This window comes from Mytilus galloprovincialis, chromosome 2, assembly GCF_965363235.1.
Source record: "Mytilus galloprovincialis chromosome 2, xbMytGall1.hap1.1, whole genome shotgun sequence".
NCBI lineage: Eukaryota > Metazoa > Mollusca > Bivalvia > Mytilida > Mytilidae > Mytilus > Mytilus galloprovincialis.
The window spans coordinates 26373879-26399091 of NC_134839.1; the positions used below are offsets into that span (position 1 = coordinate 26373879).

The following is a 25213-nucleotide window of genomic DNA, read 5'->3' on the forward strand; positions in this document are numbered from 1 at the left end:
GCGTGTTTCTATCAACTGGAAAATGTGATTAAGTTAATAATTATGTAATGTGATGCTATGTCTTTTGTTCCAACAACTACAAGAATATTAATACAGAATTATGTTAGTATCGGTGTTACTTTTTTATTTTCTAACCCTGCCGGGTTTTCTTCAAAGCGAAAACAGTGTAAAACAAATAAATCCTGAGCATGTGGTTGCTTTGAAATAAAAAAAATCATACAAATGAATAGCGGAATAACTATCTTGACTTTTACATTTTAATATTGTGTCGTTGTTCTCCTCTTATATTTAATGCGTTACCCTCAGTTTTAGTTTGTTACCCCGATTTTGTTTTTGTCCATGGATTTATGAGTTTTGAACAGCAGAAAACTACTATTGCCTTTATTTACATACATATAGAAAAATAAAATAGAATACAAATTATCATAACAATATAATGTAAGTAGATGTGGCCCAACGATCGGTCAACTATAGCATTAAGAATGTTCACAAATTCGGATCACATATCATTGCAAATTTTGTTTAACTGTTCTAGGGTTAGAATACAGGCAGTTCATTTAATGAACCCTATGCACATGAATGTCAACAGAATCATAATTACTTGCAAATTCCAATCGCATGAATAAAAAAGAAGGAACAAGGATTATAATGCTATTTATACTGTTATATATCGTTGTCATCGTTTTCTTTTTATATCTAGCAGCTCGAAATCTCTGATGTCATTTTTGTGTGGTTTTTCCTCTAGATCTTTTTCGTCGTCATTGTTGTCAACAACCCTTTAATGAATATTGACAACAAGGTTGTAATAAGCTTCATGTAATCATAATTTTTGGAAAGATAAAACAATAGGTGAAATTATTAAGCTATTTAAATATTTGTCCAAAACCAATATAAAAAAAGAGATTACGTATATAAAAAAAATACATATTGATAAAGCATCCATATACATGGATAAATCACCATTAAAAAGGGAATAACACAATCTATATAAAACTACAGTAATAACTAAAAATTAGACAAAATATACTCTGAAAAACGTAAGTCGAGAATGCACTCAGATATTTATGAAGAGCAAGTAGCTTCTTGACAATATAAAATCCCAAAAATACTGAACTCAGAGGAAAATTTAATCGGAAAGTCCAAAATCACATGGCAAAATCAAATGACAAAACACATCAAAAACGAATGGACAAGAACTGTCATATTCCTGACTTGGTACAGGCATTTTCAAATGTAGAAAATTGTGGATTAAAAGGAATTGTCGACAGTTTGAACATCCCTTGTAACACATTTGTTTCTTCTGTAGAAAAATAGATATAACTGGAACGAGTGATTGAGAAAAAATAAACTTTTTTATATCTTTTATTATTTTTAGTTTACCTCATAGATGAATTCTGTACGGTCAACTGTTCCCTTTTTAATTTTCTGTCCTATTGATTTCTTGTTGATGATGGTGTCTCAATGGCAATCATATCATATCTCTTTTTTTATATTATGATTAATATTATACAGAAACACTTACAAAATTGAAAATCAATTGTGCATATATATATATATATATAAATATCGTAAAGGAAGTTTTTAAAATCTTATTTTGCCGAAGGTAATCATGATACTTTTGCCATTTAATACTAAATTTTGTTATATTTAAATAGATTTGTTTATTTATTTCTGAACATTTTTTTCCAAAACTTTGGTCTTGCGCACAACTGCTGAATATAAATGTGACGTATCTAAGAGAAAAGAAGGCTACAGATTATCACAAACAGACTTTCAAAGTCATTGGTCGAAAATTAACTGACAAAATAATGGCAAAAAAGAAAATAAGACCACAAGACAAACAACTATACACAAAACACAACATAGAAACCTCAAAATTGACCAACACGAACCCATTAAAAACAAGGTGGGTGATAGCAGGTGCTCGGAAAGGGTACTCAGATACTGCTACATTGTTGGCCCCCATCGTGTTGTTCATCTGAGTACAAATCCGGTGATAAGTCTAATTCGGTAGGTCATATTCGGGGGAAAGAGGACTGGATTGTGGTTACGACAATTGGAACATATTTGTCGTCATCTGTGAAACAAGATATTTCGTAACAGTCAACCATCTTGTGATGGCGTAACGTTATTGAGAAAATTTACTTAATTGTACAAAATAAAAACCTTAATATCATTAAAGAACAAGGACTTCCAGAAATAAATTTGCCAGCTAATAGATGATCCGATAGTTCTGACTAAAGATTAAGAAACCTAACACTGAAGATGAACATAGGTTGTCCTAAAGAGCAAGTAGCTCCTGTTCAGTGAGTTGACTGGGTCCGTCGCGTTTTTCTAGAAAAAAGGGAAAAATTAGTGATTTGCTTGTAAGTAGAAACAAAACTGAACAAATATAATGAGTTATCAAATGTTGAATCATTACGAAAAGAAAAAGACTTAAAGACAAGGAGTTCTTTTTAATTTTCAACTTTGCTGGTATAAGCTTTGCTCTATCTACAGGCAACATACACGAGCCATTGATGATAGAATTAACATGCATCTGAAGATAACCTTTGTTCACGTTTTACAATTAAAAGTACTTAGAAGCAAAAAATATTCAATGTTTTATCTATTTTTTCCAAAAGAAAAGATTTACGTTTACAGACGTTAAAAAAAAGTAAAAAAACAAAAATACCAAACTCCAAGAAAAAATTCTAACGGAAAGTCCCTTAACAATTGGCGAAATCAAAAGCTGAAATATATTAAATAAATCAAAAGCAACCACTATATCCCTGACTTGGTACAGACATTTCCTTATAGAAAATGGTGGACTAAACCTGTTGTTTTTTTAAATAGCTAAACCTCTCTCTGGTATGACTAGCAAAACGTCCATAATATTGACAACAATGTAGGAACAAAACAAACAGGCATAATAGGGACACATGTCAAATATTGGGATACAGCAGTCAACATTGTGTTTTAATCTCAGACACTAAAAACCAAACAAACATGTCAACAAAGAAAACCAAAATAGCATATAGACAAAGCACATACACAAAAATGAAACACAGGAATACAAAAAATTACCGTAGCACAATAACACAATGGCGGGATGTACATGTACCGAACGACGCCTCAAGGATATTACAAAAAATGGACCAAACAGTATACCGGGTTTGAAATAACACGAGCAACACGATGGAACCCAAATGTGGGGTAGGATCTGCTTACCCTTTAAGAGCACCTGAGATCACCCCCAGTTTTTGATCGGGTTCGTGTTGCTTAGTCTTTATTTTTCTATGCTGTGTCTTGTGTACTATTATTTGTCTGTTTGTCTTTTCTTTTTAAGCCATGACGTTGTCAGTTTATTTTCGATCTATGAGTTTGACTGTCCCTCTAATATCTTTCGCCCCTCTTTTAAACGTTAATAATTTTCAAGGAGAAATAAAAGAACACTATAACACGTAATTAAGATGATAAACAACGTCAGTACCTAGAATCTATACATTATGCAAAATTAACATTATAAGACCAATATACATAGTGCCTGGATTATTACCTTCCTAACTTCACAGCATCTTTAATAGTATCCGGTAAGATGGCGCCCTTAGTTTCAGGCAAAAATATGCAGAGTATACCAGCCGTAAATACAACAGCACCAAAAATGATAATTGGCAAGGCACGTCCAAATTTCGTATCAAGCAATAACCCCTACAATGTGCAATAAAGTATTAATGTTTAAATGAGGAAAATTGAAAATAATCCTTTATACAATAAAAATTAAACCTGTATGAAATGAAACAGAGTTGTCTGCTACTGTTTGTGTGTAAATATTTTCTATATTCATTCAATAACCGAACAATGAGTTTGTTCAATACTTATTTATTTGTATTGTAATCTTGTCATGTAAATAAATGTTGTCATTTTAATGTTATGTTTAACATGGCCATTAAAACGGGAGGTTTAGCATGCCTAAAAACCAGGTTCAACCTACCATTTTTGTTCTTAAAATGTCATGTACCGAGTCAAGAAAATGGCCTTTTTTATATTATAGTTCGTTTCTGTGTGTGTTACATTTTAATGTTGTGTTTCTGTTGTGTCGTAGTTTTCCTTTTATATTTGATGCGTTTCCAGGATTTGTTTTTTTCTCAATCGATTTATGAATTTCGAACAGCGGTATGCTACTGTTGCCTTAATTTATGCTGTCAATTCAAATTTATTTCAAATGAGACAAAATGTTAAACGCTGGCCGTCAACTTACTAAATCCCCTATATAAGAGGACGAAATTGAGCCAATTCTACCAGCTGCGCTACACAGGCTTAGAAAGAATCCACGGGTAACGGTGGGAGCTATCTCTACTGTATATAAATATATGAGTAAATAAGCTCCATTAGAAGTAAACTTCCCAATCATAGCCAGTGCAATTAACAGGAACTGTAAAGCTGGAAAGTATGAAAAAAGAAATTCAAGAAGATTGATGATGTAACATTGGAAAATGATGTATTTTTAGATATATAGAAAGCTTAAACTTTGAACTTATACATGTCGTCTTGAAAACTCAATGTCCATATATGCTTTTGCTGGTCTTTGGGAAATTTCTTAAGGGAACCTTATATTATTTGAGCAATTGGTTATTGACTCTATTGCCCTTTTTAAATTAAAATTGTAGGTTGAACCAGGTCATTTTGAATAAAGCTAACTTAAAATATTTTTTGTTTAATTTCAACCTGATGGTGTTTTCTCGCAAGACATGCTTGTGTGTGTTTCTTATATGATATAGATTAAAAAAGAGAACTTATATAACCTCTAGGATTCGCTCACTATATATTTATTTTGATACTAAAATGCAAATCTACTGTAAGGACATGGTAAATTTAGGTATTTAGTAGTATGCTGTGTTTCTCTTTAATGTAAAACGTGAACAGCATTGTACCGATAAAGTCCTTTTTTAAATTGTATCCTAGGAATTTCGAGCGATGAACTGTTAATAATTGCAATTAACGATAAAAGTGATGCATTATCTTTCAAACAATTACTGTGAACTTTCCATATCTATGGGGCAAAATTTCAACAGTCTCTTGAAGTGTTTATCACTTGATATGATACTTAAAAGCTACTTTAAATAACCGCGGTTGACAATGCTTTTTCTACACAGCTACTTTTGCATAGGTACTATTTCTGTACTAAAAAATTGTAGTACTGGAAATCTACTTTTATTATTCAGTACTATTTTGTTACTCTAAAATTATTGTAATATTAAGGTACCTCTTTTTTACAGTACTTTATTTGTTTTTATAATTTAGGTACTATAGATTTTTGGTTACTATCGTTACATTTTCAGTATTTAGAAAGTTTTTCTATTTCAAATCTCTAAAAGTTGTGATTTTTAAACATGGAATATTGTATTATTTCTGTACCAAAATATTTAGTACAATTCAAGTACTGTAAAATACAAGTACCTAAATATTACAATAGTTTTAAAGTAAAGAAATAGTACTAAATATCAAAAGTAAATTTCCAGTACTGCATTTTTTTAGTACAGAAATAGTTCCTATACAAAAGTAGCTGTGTAGGGGTACAAATCTGTTCTGTCACCCTCTCAGCTATGTGTTATTTAATTTATTATACTAAATGTCTGATCAATATTGTCTTTTACATATGAATTTTATTTAAAAGTATTTGATATGACGTCATGTACAACGTTACAGCTATTAGAAAAATCAACAGAAGTGATGCAAGATGTTTTATTATTTTTATTTTGACAGTCAAATAATAAAAGCTGAACTTAAGCATTGTCTTTAATAACTTGATGTAAATTCAATACATTGTCCTTTGAATTATCGATTTTTGATTGGACTGGACGAGAGGGTGACATTCAAAAAAATGTTCACCCGCTCAACCGTGTGATTGAGTAAATTAACACCCTTGTATTAGTCAATCAAAACATGGCATTAACACGTGAAGTATAATAAAAACTATATAAATATGACTGCTTCTTTCGATTTGTAAACAACATCGTGATACAATTTTCGATATATCTATACTTACCGCAGACTTAGAGATATACATAATAATGGCTGTTACAATATACTTCCCACGTAAATTCACATGTATTGGAACCTAATTGCAAACCCTTTGCCGATTTTGTTGTTTTAAACATTTCAATTAAAAAAGACAAAATAACTTTTATACTTTTTCGGATGCATAATAAAAAGAAGTAGAGCACAAGAGCTCGGAGAAATCAACAAAATCAAAATAAAATAAAATTCTGCGAAAGTGTACTAATATTTTTGGCGCATTGAAGTCATTGCAAAACATGACGTTATACAAATGCAAACGCTAGAGTTGAAAGTTTTCTGTTACGTTAACCATATTATTGTATTACAATTGATTTGAGGGAGGTTTTGTTTCATTTTCTATTTTATTGCATCATTCGCATATTTAATGATTTCAGCAAGTCAACATAGCGGCTTAGTTACGAAATGTCAACTTTGGATTTGACAGTAGCTTACGAAAAAACATTTAAATTAAAATGGCAAATGTTGGGTTTGAGAATTAAAATAATTTAATAGATATTTTACTAACGGTTATTCACGAATAGTCCATCAGCTAGTTTTCCAAAGCCCTCTGGTTAAGTAGTTTGTATTACACCCCACGGTACCGTGATTTTTTTTTTATAGAATTCAACTTCATTATCTTATTGATAAAGTACAAGGTGTTATACTAAAAAAAAAGTGTCCAAAAGAGGTTTAAAAACGTCCCTTTCAGTGGTCCCTTCATTTAGTAATTACGAGTTATTTTATTGAAAACTTTTAATATAAAGCGATTAAAAAGATAAAAGTATAGGTATAAGCAATCAAAACAGATATAAAACTATCATATTAAATGTAACACTGAAATTTTTTTGTTTAAAAGAAAATGTTTATTTACATTACAAACAATCCGAATTTTTTTGTCACAAATTAAGGCATATTTTCTCAACTTATAAAGAATTCGTAATAGAATGCCCGTATTTGTGAATTAAACTTTAGAATTGATCAGTATGCAACGTTTAAACTATTTGCAGTATTTATATATTGTCTTAAAGGGGCACTAGCTGCCAAATTCATGTTCACCGATTTGACTCAAATTCTCATATTTTATTTATAACCATGTAAAACATTTTTCCAAACTATCAAAAGTATAAAATAAACAATTTACAGGACAGGGTCTCAATAAGATGAAGCTTCGTTTCGTATGAATTTTAGCCAAGACGCCATCTAATTAACTATCGAGTTGACCTTCTATGACCATATAACCGATGTAAACATAAATGAATAGATTAAGCAACTTGTGCAAGTGTATTTTTATAGGTGCGTTAAATTTTGTATTGTAGATTAAAAAAATATTTTTATCGTCGTTTTTACCTTTAAAAGAACGATTTTGTGTGGATCGAATCAGTTAACAATTCTTTTCCTTTGAATACCCGTACACGGACAATGCATGCGTTATCCTATCTCTTTCTACGAGGTTAAATTGGAGTTCACATGAATACGGATTTAATGAGGTCGAATTATTCACTTGCAAGTGAATAAGTCATTATCAATGTTTAATAGCTTAGTTTGATAAAATTGAACCATTTTATCTGATAAAAGCAACTTATTATTTCACTTTTTCACTTTCATTAATGATTGAACAAAAAAAAACAATACTTTTGAATTTTTATATATCTCATAGCTAATGCCCCTTCAAACATGAATTATTCAATAAAATATATGTACGTGCGAATACTCGTGAAATACCGGAAATCATCACACTACTGTCTTCGATTTAGTCTACAATATATTCATACCTGAGTGTACACATAATCACTTTAAGCTTATCAAGTTGCAACTGAAAACAAACATTAAATTGTCGAGTTTTGTTGTTTGCGTGAGACAAATTATGTATAAAGTAAATGTGTAACGACATATTTATGAAAAATGACAAAATAAGGTTATTTTTTTTTTGGCGTTCTGAAAAGGGTTCACTCTATTGAATTTAATAAAGGTGTGCTTTTCAACTTCGCACTTTTTGGGCCTTTTTTACTTTTTTGAATTTGAGCGTCACTGATGAGTCTGTTGTAGACGAAACGCGTGTCTGGCGTAAATGCAAAATTTATTTTAATCCTGTATCTATGATGAGTTACATTTTGTGTTTTTGCTATGTGGTAATTGAATTAAGATTGTTACGTTATTCAAACGAAAAACATCGCTATGAACGAAGGTCAAATAGTCAGTTGGGGACTTTGTTCAGACTTTTTAATTTCTTTAGCAAAACATTATGTCGATTTGACATACCATCTGGTTACTATTTATTTGATTTTCGTAATGTATACATTGTTCCTCATTTAAAATTTATGATAGAAGAGATGATTTCTCATTTCCTATCGTTAATTGTCCATTTTTAGATGGTGACGTTCCCTTGTCACCATCTTACGGCGTTTATATATATCAACTTGTACGATTCGCTCGTGTATGTAACAATGTTTTAGATTTTAACGACAAAAATTTATGTATTACTGAAAAATTATTCCACCAGGGTTTTCGATATCACAAACTAGTCAAAACATTTACTAAATTTTATCATCGATATAAGGACATCATTCGGAAATATAGCTCAACATACATACTTCTTATACGTTCAGGTATTTAACATCCAATATTTTATGGAAATATTCTTTATAAAGCACAAAAATGTCAGTATTCACCTCAGAAGCTAACAAAACCTTTAAATAGACTTTTAGGGGATATAGTTACGATACTGTTGTCAGGTCATTAAAGATTGCATATTTTGGCGTTAATATTGATTCACTTATAGGGTCTTTGCATCGGAACTAAACACATTTATTATTAATAAACCAGTTGTTGACATGACACGAGTTATGTTCTTCTCATATATGTTATGATGGTTTGATACTAAACCCCTCAGGATTGTGCCTAATATTCATATGATGAAGACATATTTTTTAATCAGTTTAATTGAAGTCTGGACCTGGCTTGTCAGTTAACTGCTAGTAGTCTGATGTTATTTATGTATTATTGTCATTTTGTTTATTTTCTTTGGTTACATCTTCTGACATCAGACTCGGACTTCTCTTGAACTGAATTTTAATGTGCGTATTGTTATGCATTTACTTTTCTGCATTGGTTAGAGGTATAGGGGGAGGGTTGAGATCTCACAAACATGTTTAACCCCGCCGCAGTTTTGCGCTTGTCCCAAGTCAGGAGCCTCTGGCCTTTGTTAGTCTTGTATTATTTTAACTTTTAGTTTCTTGTGTACTATTTGGAGTTTAGTATGGCGTTCATTATCACTGAACTAGTATATATTTGTTTAGGGGCCAGCTGAAGGACGCCTCCGGGTGCGGGAATTTCTAGTTGCATTGAAGTCCTGTTGGTGACCTTCTGCTGTCTGCTCTATGGTCGGGTTGTTGTCTCTTTGACACATTTCCCATTTCAATTCTCAATTCTATTTTTCATTATTTTTTTTCCTATTTACTTGTATATTTTGCTTCAGTATTAAATGAATTTACTCTCGTTTTATAAATTTTGTACATACTGTCAACTAATTTTGTTGCTTTGTTTGCATTCAGTTTGTTGATCTCTATCTGTACATGTCAGTGTATTTGCTTCTTATGCAAAATCGGCCGAATTTTTGAATCCTTACCTAGAAATGATGGAACTTGTATTGTTGTTTACAAGTGCAACAGGGGAGGTAATTGGGATCTTCATTTGGCATGTGCTGAAAAAATGTCACCATGGTTCTTTGCATATGGCCGTCAAAACCCTTCCCGATACACGTCATTCCATTTGCTTCATATGCAAAATTTGCCAAATACCCATCCTGATGCTCATGTATATATTTCATCTGGTGGTTTTTGTGTTCAGAGATTTTCTAGATCTTCAGTTGACCCAACAATCGAGCAAACGTTGAACAGAGATACCAAAACAAGAGGTGGCATTGTTGGTTTCAGTTTAAATAAAGGTTCTGTTAAATGTGTTTTGTTAAATGCACATGAAAGAGCCTCAATATCGTCAAAATGTCGGGATTTGGCATGAATGGTTAACACTGAAACATCCGCAGAATATAAACTTAGGAAAACTCGAATGAAGCGAGATGAAACTGACGTTTTAAAAATAGGTTCAGACACTGCAAAGCTGGACAAATCCATTTAAAACATCTGAGCAGTTATCTGGATTGTCCTCGGGTACTGTTGCTTCTTTGGAACTATTGTGCGACCTTCTAAATGCGTATGAATAGGGAAAGTTGGCATCAGAATATTTCATTACTGAACGGCTTATTCAAAAGTCAACCGATATCTTCAAACCAATCAAAAGAAAATCATTGCTTACATTTTCAACAAAGGAAATAAAAGGTTAGCAGTTAATGGCTGATTAGAACAACAACATATTGAAAGCAGATAGAAATCTTTGTAATCGCCTGCTTGTTATAGCCCATACAAGACAGTTGGATATGTGAGAGGTACTCCATTTTGAATATAAGTGCAAACACATTCATTGTAATCTACTGCCCCAAACAAAAGATGCAATGTTAAAGCACATTAAACGAGCCAACTTTCAGGCGAAGATTTCGAAATCTGTTCTAGAACACAACACTGTTCCGTCGCCAAACAACCATGGTTGGATTGTTAAGAACGACTTGGTCAGTATCAATATGCTAGACCAACCACCAGTGTTAGATGCCTTATTAATTCTGATAAGCTGTTTATGTTAAGCTGGTTGTGCCAACCAAAGATGTTCATGTGTTCGACAATGTTTATCCTGTACTGATGACTGTAATTGTTCGAATGCTAGTAGCAATAAGGAGTATCAAATCGTTGATATTGCTAACGGTAACGACGAAGATGGTAGAAATAATGATGATAAAGATTATTCGGTATAATGCAGGTGACGAAACTGATGATGATTCTATGGATTGACCTTCTTCGTGACCTTAAAACGTGGTGATTCTATTCTTTAAAAAAAACCTTCAATATAGATCTAGAAACCCTAACAGTTCTTTTATATTTTTTTTTAGTAAAATGTGAGATATTCCATGAATGTGATGTTAAAATACGTGACAGAATCTTGCATATCTAGTTGCTCATGTTTGTGTTTGTCGTTGAGTCTATGGCTTCTATTTTCTTTTTACCTTTGATTTTTTTTCAACAGCCTTTAGTTACTAGGTACTCTGTTTCAATGTAAAAAAAAATACCTTTTTAATCAAGAAACTAGTACGTATGCTTTTTTTTTCATTTAAAATTTCATGAATTTTGAAAATTACCCTCCCCCTTTTTTTCTTGGTCCTCTACGCTTTAAAAATTTAATAAAAATTATCCTCCGGTTTAATAAGATTTGATTTGTTCAACTTAATAAAAAAATATAGTACTAAATACTTGGTTTTTTTTTCATATTTCTGTATATCTGTGTAAAATATTTTTTTTATATACTCTTAAATAGTCCCCTATTAAACCCCTTTTGGACAATTTTGCAAAAGTATAACACATCTTAAAATTTTCTTCAGACATTACTCTTTAGATTTATACCAAAACATTGCGGTACCCTGGGGTGTAACACAGAACTGAACATTTGCCCTACCAGCTGATGGACTAGAACTAATCCATCCAAGCTACAGATTTATTAGAATGTTTGAGCTTTATCTAACATGGAGTAAAAAAACAACAGCCACACACACAGCATAACCATCTTTGCTTCAGTTTTTAAGTGACCGTATTTGTCCTATTAGAATCGAAATAATTCATGGAAGCCATTGATTGTTGGAAATTTACACATGGCCTGGGCCGTGACACTTGTTAATTTTAACCCTCACTAACGCTCAGAATAAAATTCGAATATCCTAGGCCATGTGTAAATTGCCAACAATCTATGGCTTCCATGAATTATTTCTTAAGCATTATCATACTATATTTGATTTCAACATGCGTTTAATGATGGGTTTAACCAGTGCAGCAGGAACTTCCTATTTTTCAGGGCATCTGAATTTAACAGGTTTCGTTTGGATTTGTTCATATATTCTGTACCAAGTCAGGAATATGACAGTTGCTATCCATTTGTTTGATGTGATTGAGCTTCTGATTTTGCCATTTGATTAGGGACTTTCCGTTTTGAATTTTACTCGAAGTTCAGTATTTTTGTGATTTAACTTTTTACTTACATTTCTGACCATACAATGAAGGTAATATTGTTAACAAACATCCTATTCCACCAATAATCATATAAGATATGCACAGCCTTTTCCTACCAATTTTATATGAAGCCAACAAAGCGATGATCTCTCCAAGCATACCAACGGATGTGGAAATGGCCATGTTGACGTAAACGTCACCTCCAAGCTTGCCAACATTCATGGTAATACCATAATACATTAAAGTCACAGCAAACCTGATAATGATAGGGATCGTCATGAATAAGAATATAGGTCATCACTGAGAGATGTCAATATTTGCGTTAAAGTGTAGTATCGATAATTAGTTAGTTTAAACAACCGACCACTGCAAATTGTCCGAAATACATTGCTAGTGACCAAATGTATGCTTCATTGTTTCTCATAGTTCTTGTGACTAGTAATAACAATTTATATGTTTCCAAGGTTGGAGGATAGTTCCATTACATTTAATTAAAAATTATATCAAGAAGCAGAATTAAAAACAGTATGAAAGTTATAACGAAATATTTTACCAAACAGTTTCATTATGTTTGTATAACTATTTTTCATTAAAATTCCTTACCAATTAAATGATAAAATGAGTGTCCGAATAAACAATTGTTTCGATGTAATTACACTTTTTACAGATTTTAAGAAGGATATTTGATGTCTTTCTTCTATGCAACAAGCTATGCTATTGATGTCAAATTGAACTTTAGCTCCATTTACATCCGCCATTTTATTCAACATATCGACTGCTTTACTGAATTTTTTCTTGACAATAAACCATCTAGGAGATTCTGGAATAAAACTGAAATAGATTAAAAACATTTTAACATAATAGTAGTTATTTATAATGAAAGGGCAATACAGTATTTCATAGTTTAGTCAAAACAAATTTGAGATCCCCAAATGATAACAATATGTGGTTAGGATTCTAAGAAAGTGTCAATAAATTGGTATAAGAGGTTAAGGACGAGTTGCGGATAACAAATGATTATCTCCTCCTTTCAGCAATATCAAAATATATGCTATGGTACGGGAAAACCCAGAAATAATTCAGATCAGAAAATAATCGTATCGTTTACTTACAACCAAGACAGTAAGTTAATTCCAATAGGAGCTGAGGTATATAGAATTAGTTCATGCCAGTCTCTCGCAAAATATGCTATTAAATCCAATATATATTCTCCAACCATGTAACCCATAGATACTGAGAATCCTACTGTCATTCTCTTGGATGGTTGGACCATTTCTGTCACTAAAATTGCAATCATTTAAAGAAGAAGTTACATTTTATATCTTAAAGAATCGTTTAGGGAAGTTAATACAATGTCAAATTTCTCTACAATTAGCATTGTTTATGTCAATTTCCTTGTAGGATATGAAGATATAGCATAAACGTCAAAGAAACAGCAACCTATCAACCTATCGACAAAACACTAAAGGTCACCAAGACGGCAATATTTCGTTAAACTTGAGAAAAAAGTAAAATAACAAAAATACCGAACTGCAAGAAAAATTCAATGCGGAAAGTCCTTAAGCAAATGGAAAAATCAAAAGCTCAAACACATCAAACAAATGAAAACAACTGTCATATTCTTGACGTGCTGCAGGCATTTCCTAATGCCAAAAATGTGGATTAAACTTGGTTTTATAGCTAGCTCTACCTATCACTTGTTTTTGTTATTTTTTTAATGTCCCATTGGTATCTCCCGTCGCATTTTAACTTGAAACATTGCAACATTTTGTTTAAATGTAATTATTTGCAGATGACAGCATTATATACAAAACAATAGGAAACAAAGAAGACACGCAAAATCTGCAAGAATACCTAACAGCAGCAGCAAAATGAGAGAAGGATTTTCATTCCATCCAGACAAGTGCTCAATCCTTTATATACCAACGACGAAAAAAACAATAAAATTTGATGACCCTCTCCACCGACATAATCTGCAAAATGAAAAATCCACAAAATATCTTTGTGTAACAATACAAACAGCCTTAAAATGGAACAAACACAACTTCAGCCATACAAAAGCTTAACTCTATCCAGAGAACCCTAAAGGTCAACTCCAAACCACAAAATAGTTTAATACATCACTGGTTAGATCTAAACTTATATATAGTAGATGCTTCTGGGATCCACATACCAAATCCCAAACACACCATCTTGAAATGGTCTAGTATAGGGCACTTAGGTACATTTGCAACAGATAACACAACACCAGCTCTGTCACTGTTACAAACTCTAAACTGGAAAAATATTAAAAAAAGGCAAGAATAACACGCATCTTCCTTTCCTATAAAAAAGAATAATACATTATCTTACAGCTATTTATCCAACAGACCTGCTCATCCATTCTGACACAAGAAATAGAAAAAATTAATACAACCTTTCCTACAGACCAATACAAACATCTGAAAAAACTCATTCTATCCAAGACCTGTAGGTGCATTAAAATGTACTACACTAACTATCCCAATATCTGTTCTCAACAAACACTGACACATATAAATTAAAAAACTACGATGTATATAGTATTAATCAAAATGTATAGTACAAAACAGAAGAACAAAAAAATTTACTTTAAACTTTTATTTGTGTATATTTAACTGTAAATAGAACATTTACATCCAACACACTTGCGGCATAGTGATATCAGTGCACGGCACGTTATCCTCAGTATGTTGATGGAGTACTGCACTATGAAGAAGTAGAAGAAATCTTCGTTTTTTATATTCAACGTAGAGCACTGTCTCTACTCAATACATCGGATTTACGTCAGATTTACCAGTCGGAAGGAGACCGAGTGATTATATTTCCATGTCGCAGCCAAAGTGATACGCCAACCTGGATGTATAAACTTTCATTACCTCTAGCCAACTTATACAGATCTTTACTTTTGTTACCTCTGGTCACCTAACACAGAAATTAACATATTTTTCCTCTGGTCACTTAACACAAATATAAGCTTTGTTTACCTGTAGTCACCTTACACAGATATATTATGACTTTGATTACCTCTGGTCACCTAACACAGATATTTACATTGATAATTCTCTAGTCACCTAACACAGATAATTACTTTAGTAACCTGTGGTCACTTAACACAGTTATTAACTTTATACACATCTGGTTACCTTTAAGTGGAATTATCATCTTTGTGCCACAAATCAACGGATCCTTGCGATTTGGCCACTTGTACGGCTTTATAACTATTTGATCTGAGCGTCACACCGTCACTCATAAGTCTTTTGTAGACGAAACTCGCGTCTGGCATATCAAATTATAAGCCTGGTTTCTTTGAATCGAACTATTTAAACCACTGGGTCGTTGCCACTGCTGATGGACGTTTCGTTCCGGAGGGTACCACCAGCCCTGTAGTCAGCACTTCGGTGTAGACGTGAATATCAATTATGTGATCCCTTTTTTATATATAAATAAATGTTTTATAATAGTAGGAATTATTCGAAATACTAAAGATTTTCTTATCCCAGGCATAGATTACCTTAGCCGTATTTGCCACATTTTTTTGGAATTTTAGGTCATCAATGCACTTCCAACTTTACATTTATAACTATTTTGATTTGATCGTCACTATTGAGTCTTATGTAGACGAAACGCGCATTTGGCGAATCAAATTATAAGCCTGGTACCTTTGATAACTATTAACACCACTGGGTCGATGCCACTGCTGGTGGACGTTTCGTCCACGAGGGTAACACCAGCCCTGTAGCCAACACTTTGGTGTTGACATGAATATCAATTATGTGATTCTTTGTTGTAAATTAACTGTTTGCAAAAGTAGGAATTATTCCAAATGCTAAGGATTTTCTTATCCCAGGCAAAGATAACCTATTATGTTGTATTTTGCACAACATTTTGGAATTTTGTGTCCTCAATGTTCAACTTTATGTTTGTTTCGCTTTATAAAATTGAGAAAGGAAATGGTGAATATGTCAAAGCGACAACCACCCGACCATAGAGCAAACAACAGCCGAAGGCAACCAATGGGTCTTCAATGTACTATTTTTGATCTGAGCGTCACTGGTGAGTCTTATGTAGACAAATCGCAGGTCTGGCGTATCCAATTATAAACCTGGCACCTTTGATAACTAATTACGACCGATTAAGAATTGATTCATTTACTGCTTATTACACGGATTAATACGATGTATTTACGGCAAAATTCCACGATACTTTACGAGTAGTCCGAATAATAACGAGCAACTTACGGGCATTTCATAAATTTTTAAAGGTTGTTACGAAGAAAATATTACGGAATTATGTCAGTTATCGTTTGGTGTGGAGACCTATTTACGTTTTATTATGAGTATTTACGAGTCTTTACATTTTTGCATGTTTTTATACCTTTCCCTAAATCGTAAACAATACATAAAAATACAATAAGTATACTTACATATTCATAAAATATTTGTAACAATACATAAAGTGCTCTAAATAACTCGTAACAATCTGTAAAGCCATTGTAGCACAACCCGAATGAAATCGTTAACAACACGTAAGCTCTCTAAATAATCCGTAAATAATCCGAAAATAAATCGTAAACTTACCGTAACAAAATGTTAAAAATATATATTCACGGATGCGTGCGATTGACTACGAGTTTGTGATACGCTGGGAATTGTTAAATACAATCCTTGTATGTGAAGGGAGCATTACATATTATGTGTTTAATAAGGGAAAAGATTATCTATGTATTTGAATATCTATTCACTTATCAACCATGATAAGAAATATTTATCATTTATCAATTAAAATTGCACAAAATCTGCATGAGAATAAAATTTTGTAATTTCATTTACCTAAGATGAATCCAGATACGTACGTAACAGTTCCACTGAGACCGTTCAAATATCGCAGGAATGTTATAAGAAAAAAGTTATGTGCCCACGGTTGAGTAATGTTTGCAGCAAATAAGAAAGTATTAGCTAAACAAATCATCAGCTTCCGCCCAAATCTGTAAATAAAAATAAAAAGTCAATACGTTAGCTTCTTCAAATTTTTCATAAAGAATTAATGGATTCCTTTGTAATATTGTGCTTAGAGTCTTTTCTGTAGTGTCTGCAAGGTACGGTCTTATAGATACCTTTGGTTTTTCCATGACTGGTCGAGATTTAAAGGAGGGTAAACATCTAGCATCAGTAACCTTTGGTTTGTCTTTACAAAACTTTCCCGCTTTTAAGCTGGTAAGGAATTATTAGTCCCTAGGGTAATGACTTCGTGTAATTAGTGTCATTTTAGAAGCAGTTTTTGATGGAGGTAAACCCTGAAAAGCGCATTGGACGCAAGAAATTTATTAAGTGTTGGTTTTATTAAAAAACAATATATGCAGTGCAGTGACCTGTAGTTGTTTACATCTATGTTTTTTTGTCTCTAGTTCCGGTTGTAATGGATACATGTCTCATTGTAATCATATGACATCTTCTTATTTTTATGTTCAATGTTTTATTACATACTAATAATTTAAGACTTGTAATAAATTACTTACATGTCAGCAAAACAACTCATGATAATCATTCCCGAAAACGATCCCAAATGGTGTGCCATAACAAGATGGCTGCGGTAAAACTTCCTATCGCATACCAAATTAAACTAAAAATAATCAATAAAAACTATCATTGTATTACAAGATTGTTTTTGGAGAATAATTTCAAAGTGCCATATACATTTGAACAAACAAATGGAACTTGCATGGTTTGGTAGTGCTGTTATTGATATGTATTCCATGTATTACAGATTCGTTCTCTTACCAAACCATCCCCAGTTGATTCATCATTTATTCTCTCGTATATCATGATAAACTTCTCAAGAGAGAAAGATTTTTTTCCTGAATTATTTGTATATTGTGCATAAGTGCCCGAAGGATACATAGAACCACCATCTTTGCGCAAATGAGCACGTTTGCCCGGAGATCGCAAACCGAATTATTTGATTGGTTAATATTATTCTATATATAAAGCGACGTCAGCGTACTCGTGACGTCATTTTTCTTCTCAGTTCACTTTCTTGAGACACGTTAATTTTAGTCGCATAAAGTTTAACTTGTTTATTTCTTTAATATGTCGCAGCAGAATATTTCTTCAGATGTAGCGATGGTACGTTTGCGTGATAGTTTAATATAATTATGCCTTTTTAGGTATCTTTATTTGAGTGTTTCTATTAAAAGAAACCGTTCTTTCACTTTGTTGGCACCGGGAGTCAAACTGTAAATTGCACCGGGTGCATTAGTATTTATTTAATAGTTCCGTGAATTATTGATCCGTTAGAGAAAAGTTATGAATATAAGTTACATTTTATATTTAGATGATTTTACCAATCAACTGATTCTTTTACTGCATTTAATCCGTTTATAGCGGTATTCAAATTTAGCGGTGCTTCCAAGTTTGGATTTGGCGCACCACATCTATTTTCGGTGTCTCTGCACCGTATAAGGCAAAATTTATATACTTTGCTGAAGCAATACACCTTGATTAGAGATGATCATTTATTACTAAATTGTAAACCTTGGTGCAACAAAACCTCGTTTTTATATACTGTCACATGAACCTTGGGTGCACAGGAACTTTGGGTGTAACTGAACCTTGGTGCAACCGCACCTCATTTATATACCTTAATTGAACCTTGGTGCAACCGCACCTCATTTATATACTGTAAAGGTGCAATTGAACCTCAGGTGTTTATGCACCTCACCGGAAATATAGCAAGTTAACTATGAGATTGATAAATCTCATACCTTTTTAAGTTTTATGTATCCTCTTGGGACTTCTTCTGTTTATATAATGTCATACAAGTTTATAGTATAATTATTTACTATCGTCAAACTGCATAAATTCATGTTGTGCCTTACTACCAAAATAAACAGGGTGTGAACTTTTATTAGTTTTATGTCTCTGTAAAGCCTAAACAGTTCAAGTTATAGCAACAGATCGAACCCCTTTTAGAAGTATATATTTAATTTATATACACCTTGATATGTCGTCGTCCTATAAGCGGTCAATGCGCTGACTGGAGATACACGCCTGTGGTGTCGACGCAACATAACTACGATGATGTGTTATTGGTAGATGAATCATTGACTCTGTAGCAGATGACAGCAAATTGCACTAAAACTGCGATATGCATAGCCCTCACACGTCTGGACAGTATATGACACTCACCCATCCACAATGGGTTTCAGAGTGTCGCTGACGCGGGTCTACTGTAAGAGAGCATTATAAACTAGTTTGTCGTTGAACCATCTGAGCAGCGTAACATGTTGTAGCCAACGGATAATCAGGAGCTGATCCAGCACGTCCTTTCAGCTGTAAGGACTGAGACGTGATTGAAGGCAAAACATAAATATTACAGGGAGATAACTCTGTAAAAATCAGTTAAATGTTTTAATCACGGTCTTTTTTTTTGAGGAAGAATTAAGCTTCTCATTGATCAAAATTAGTGTATGTCAAACTGCTATGTATCCAACCCTGAGGAAATCGCATAAAATCCAAACTGAGTGCTTAAACAGGCTGAAAGCCTAAGTGAATTATCAAACTTATTTGATTTGTTGTGTTTTGAAAATGGAATTTGGTTCACAAAATCCGTGTACTTTAAAAATATTCTTAACAGGGACGTATTTGCCGGGTGACCTTATTGAATTTTAAAATGAAAATAAAAGAGGACACTGACTAACTTTTAGACTATAAGAATATCGAAAGGAGAGAAAAGGCATGAAGAAGGGACTAAATGATAAATGATTACTTCAGAAAGTAATAAATATGTATTCGGACTTTCGTTTCATCTGTCCTCTTTTCAGCAATTGTGTGTGCCCACTTATACGGTATTCCTGTGCTTGTCTTTCCTTTCATGATTTTCATGATAAAGGGTTGTTACTCGAAAGGAAGCTAATTAACAAAGATTTTCAAATGGTAATGTTGAAATTATCCCTTTGTGAATTTTATTGACACCATCTCTAATTGGTTGACCTTTATTAAATATCTGTTTTGCAGATGACACCGAATAATATTTAGTTGTAACTACAATGTCGCATTTCTCCCGAATGTGACCTACCAAATTAGACTTATCACTCGGTTTATACTAACATCCTCAACACGACGGGTGCCATGTGGAGCAGGATCTTCCGGAAATTATCTCATGCCGTTTTTGGTAGGATTCGTGCAGCTCAGTCTTTAATTTTCTATGTTGTGTTTTGTGTCTGTTTGTCTTTTTCTGTTTTAGCCATGGCGTTGTCAGTTTATTTTCGACTTATGAGTTTAAATGTCCCTTTGGTATCTTTTGCCTCTCTTTTTTGTTCTATTATATCTCACTGAATTTCAGTTCTTGTTAGCAAGAAAATGAAAATTGCTTTCAGTTCGGTCCGTTGGCTGAGACCTTTCAGTTCGGTTCGTTAGCTGAGACCTTTCAATTCGGTCCGTTGGCTGAGACCTTTCAGTTCGGTCCGTTGGCTGAGACCTTTCAGTTCGGTCCGTTGGCTGAGACCTTTCAGTTCGGTTCGTTGGCTGAGACCTTTCAGTTCGGTTCGTTGGCTGAGACCTTTCAGTTCGGTCCGTTGGCTGAGACCTTTCAGTTCGGTTCGTTGGCTGAGACCTTTCAGTTCGGTCCGTTGGCTGAGACCTTTTAGCGTTTGATTTTGTCAGGTTTTACGGACCTCCCTCTGTTCGAATATGCCTTGGAGTTTGGTATTTTTGTTAATACCTTTTTTATCAGTTATTATTAGGAATGTCAACGAGTACTCGAGTACCTGAGTATCGCTCGGTAATACCTTGTATCGATTATCAAAATGATACTCGACTAATCGGTTACCTGTTATAATGTTGTTGCTTTCATAAGTTTAAACATAAAATATTTGTTATTGAGAGCGCCTTCCGGGTAATGATATATTAATCAAAGTATAAAAATTAAAATACAATTCGAATGTTTGCGTTAAACCGTCATTTAAAATTTCTCCAAACAGAAGTACGTGTCGGATATGTGACCAGCCACGACATATCCAGGCTTATGGAGGTAGAACGTCTTTGTGAGAAAAATTCCATAAACTATATGTGACTAGCCACTTCCAAGCTTAGGAGGTACACTGTCTGAAATTAGCTTTTTGTATATTTATCTAGAATATTCCGAAACAAACCTCTCTGTCATATTATTATGGCATATTTGTTGTAATAGCAATGAAACCAGTCATTTCGAATATCGGTATGAAAATGAGACTGTTCTATGACGGCTTTTATTTATTGAAGGCACTAATTTATAAAATACAAAATTATTGTATTTATTGGCTTTTAGTAATGTTCAAAAGCTTATTTGAATAAAATTTCAAAGACTTAAATTTACTACAATACAAACAATTCTTAACTCTATTGTAGAACATGTAATTTAAACTTGTTGAAATGAAGTTAGTTTAAAATTTGTCAAAGTAAGCTTTAAGAATTCCTTTTTTTTTTAAATTCGTCTTTTAATTAGATTTATCATGCATGTCTCTAAACATAGTATGCGAAGCGTATCAGTTTATAAGTAGGTGTTCTCATATATCCATTCGATACGGTGCATTTATTATGGATATATTTCAGACTCCATTTATGAAAGGAAATCTATAGAGCAGAAATTTGATTTTTTTTTTTTGTATCAATTAAAAATGTAGATTCAAATATTTTTCACATCAAACGATAAAGTAAAACTTCTTCAAAACTTATATATGATGTATAGTTCGGCGTCAGCAAAAAAGAAGCCAAGGAAAGTGTTTATTTCTTCTTCACAAATACGTATTTCATTGAATCTCGATATCTATCATGTTTATAATTTTTCTTACAATGACGTTCTACCTCCATAAGCCTGCAAATGTCATGGCGGGTCACATATATGAACAAGAGCTTTTTCCAAGGCTTTCACTTTTAGCTAATCTTAGTCCCTCTCCAATCTCTGTACCGTCAGAGCATATATTTTCATCAGCAGGATTGTTATTACCTATCAAATTTAAGAAATTGCTGCGTCCCTGAAAAGGTTAACAAGATAAACTAATTTAAATAAGAACAATTTTGTTGCACCGTGTATCGACATGCAAATGATTAATGGCATCCTTTGTTGATAATCAAATGTCTTTTTTACGGTTCTAAAATACTGTTGTATGAGTAATACTTTTTCTATAGATATTGATTACACTTTTTATCAATATGGTATTGCATGTCATGATGTTTGTCTGAAAATGTATACGAGGGAAAAGAATGTATATAAGGTAAATGATTTAATTATGCATACCGACGATATAAAGGTGTCAGTGTACACACTTTGATCGTACACCCAGCTATTACAGGAATATGTTGTAGAATTCAGACTGTATGTACATTTTGTCAGATTGTAAGTAGCGTCATCGTCATCAAATGTCTGGTTGCTGAATCCAGGAACCTTGCATCTACAACGATTTCAAGTCAAATATGAAAATTCAAATTCAAATTACTTTGGTTAGTTGATAATTTCATATGATGTTAGAATGGGACTTTTTAAATTTTATTTGTTATCTCTAAACGTAATGATTAGATATAGGAAAAATGTGGTATGAGTGCCAATGAGACAACTCTCCATCCAAATGAATAGATATGTAGAATATATGTCAACTAGATGACGACCAAACGATAAAAACAACCTAACGATATAAAAAAGAAGATGTGGTATGATTGCCAATGAGACAATTCTACACAAGAGACCAAAATGTCAAAGAAATTAACAACTATAGGTCACCGTACGGCATTCAACAATATACAAAGCCCATACCGCATAGTCAGTTCGTTTTCGACTAAGTTTTATTATTTCTTTGGTATCTTTTACCTCTCTTATGCAGTCTCCCATAATTGACAGGTATTTATACTTTAATTGACAGGTATTTATACTTTAATTGTTTAATTTTTAAACGTTGTGACTTAGGTGAATAGTTATCTTATCAGAACTAATACCACATCATCTTCTGAGGGGGGCAGGACCTTTTTCGGGACCTCGGGATCGGGTGTTTTTAAGCTCGGAATTTCGGGATTGACCCTTTCAGGATCCGGGATTTTTTTCGAATTTCATGATGTCGAGATTGAATTTCCTTTGAATTCAGGACCTCGGGATTTCGGCATCAGGAACCCTCCCCCCTCTTATTTCTAGTACTTGAAATTTGAAAAAATGTAAACTGAGAATATCAAATATTTAAAATTTCTTATTTTTAATTAATAACTCCAACAACCTAGCTACAACGTTATAAGACTAAAAATATTTTGAATAATACTTTATAAGTACTAGAACAAGTTGCAACTTTTGTTCAAATCATTTCGATGTTGCCTGTTAAAATTCTGAATTTGAATAAGACGTTTACAAAAGGAGGAAAATATATTATATTTCCTTTCTTGATCAAACAACAACCTTCAGTCGAAGGAAGATAAACCATGGTCGAAAATATGAAAATACATTGCAATGGCAAATAAAGAAAAGACCAAAAGACAAACAGTAGTATACACACACAACATAAAAAAAAACAAAAGACTGAGCAACATGCTCAACGTCTGGTACTTTCACAAACCATCCTTTAAGCAGAATGAACAGATACAAGAACGGTGAAAACTTACTTGTGTCTGTGCTCTCCAAGTATAAAGTTTGGAATGAGAGATGTGAACGCATTTGTTATCTGTGTTATAGCCACAAATATCAATACACGCTTTTGATATATACCAAATCCATTTATCTTCTTGATTATGTCTTCGTAATGAACTGCCATGTTTATATCCAAGCAGTAAAATACAACAGCTAGACTTACCAATATACATGAGGTTTATGGTCCAACGAGCATTCATTAATATTTTAACATTTATTTATATTTAAAAAAGGTAGAAAAATACAATTAAATTGTTTGTGCAAGAAGCATGAATTTTTTAAGTGAAGCTTCAATAAACTTTTTATTTCCACTTATTTAATTTTTAAAAACATTTATCAAATCATGCATTTTAAGCATAGGGGTATTTGTTATAGTTATAGTAACTCAACCGTTAAATTTTTATTTTGGCAGGACTTATCTGTCTGCTGCTAACACGTGTTTATTTCATGTATTTAATTGTGCATGCGTAGATTTGAAAAATGACATTGATGAATTTGCAAAACGACAAAAAAGAGTACGGGCAGCCTAACATGTATAACGCTGCCACATTATGTATGTATTTGCCTGTCCCAAGTCAGGACCCTGTAACTCAGTGGTTGTCGTTTGTTTCGGTGTTACATATTGGTTTTTCGTTCATTTTCTTATACAAATAAGGTCGTTAGTTTCACGTTTGAATTGTTTTATATTGTCATTTCGGGCCTTTTATAGCTGATCTTGCGGTATGGGCTTTGCTCATTGTTGAAGGTCGTACGGTGACCTATAACTGTTAATTTCTGTTTCATTTTTGTCTCTTGTGGACAGTTGTCTCATTGGCAATCATACCACATCTTCTTTTTTATATTAAACAATGACAGCAAAATACGCACTCAGTTTGGATAAATTAACTAATATAAGGCTTCGTATAACAAAATATGAGGCATTCAAAAGAGAAAAATAATCGTCTGGCAAATTATATGTAAGGAAAAATAATTATAGTCAAAAACAATGAAACACCAGTGGATTATACAATGTAACGAGGTTAAACATTTTTTTTATTCTAATTTGGCATATATATGACATAAGAAATTCATTAAGCTTAATTTTCCTTATTATGATGACCTATTTTGACCTAAAATGAACATATAGTTTTCTGTTAGTATGGCTGACCTTATCAATAAGTACCAGTACAATTACGACTAACATATTGAAATAGTGTGTAGATTGTAACAATTATCTCGTACGTTTCAATTGTCAACTTTATCTTATGAACCTATCTAAAAATACCTGCAATGACAGAAATGGACAGTTCATATTAAATGTATGGAAATAGAAGAATATAGCAGCTATGGGAAGGTTCCATTGTCAACAGTTTGTTTTTAGGCTTTGACAATCTTGTTAAGTATATCATATTTTAAGTATGTAGGTGAAA

General features: G+C 32.8%; 1 protein-coding gene across 7 annotated transcripts; it reads right to left on the minus strand.

The window, feature by feature from the left end:
* Positions 1-367: 367 nt before the first annotated feature.
* On the minus strand, positions 368-23943 carry LOC143063256 (organic cation transporter 1-like). 7 transcript variants are annotated; one of them, XM_076235289.1, is made up of 11 exons: positions 23780-23943; positions 22437-22590; positions 17680-17783; positions 16994-17148; positions 13256-13424; positions 12747-12974; positions 12173-12399; positions 7812-7852; positions 4241-4422; positions 3539-3690; positions 368-776 (listed from the first exon to the last, which is right to left on the minus strand). In XM_076235289.1, the coding sequence occupies exons 1-8, from the start codon at positions 23926-23928 to the stop codon at positions 7842-7844; spliced, it is 1197 nt and encodes a 398-aa protein (XP_076091404.1). In that variant the 5' UTR covers positions 23929-23943; the 3' UTR covers positions 368-776; positions 3539-3690; positions 4241-4422; positions 7812-7841. The 7 variants fall into 7 exon arrangements, 5 of the variants coding, with proteins under 5 accessions (XP_076091404.1, XP_076091407.1, XP_076091402.1 ...); XM_076235292.1 differs by lacking the exon at positions 7812-7852 and having other exon boundaries at positions 12800-12974; XM_076235287.1 differs by lacking the exon at positions 7812-7852.
* Between the last annotated feature and the right edge of the window lie 1270 nt (positions 23944-25213).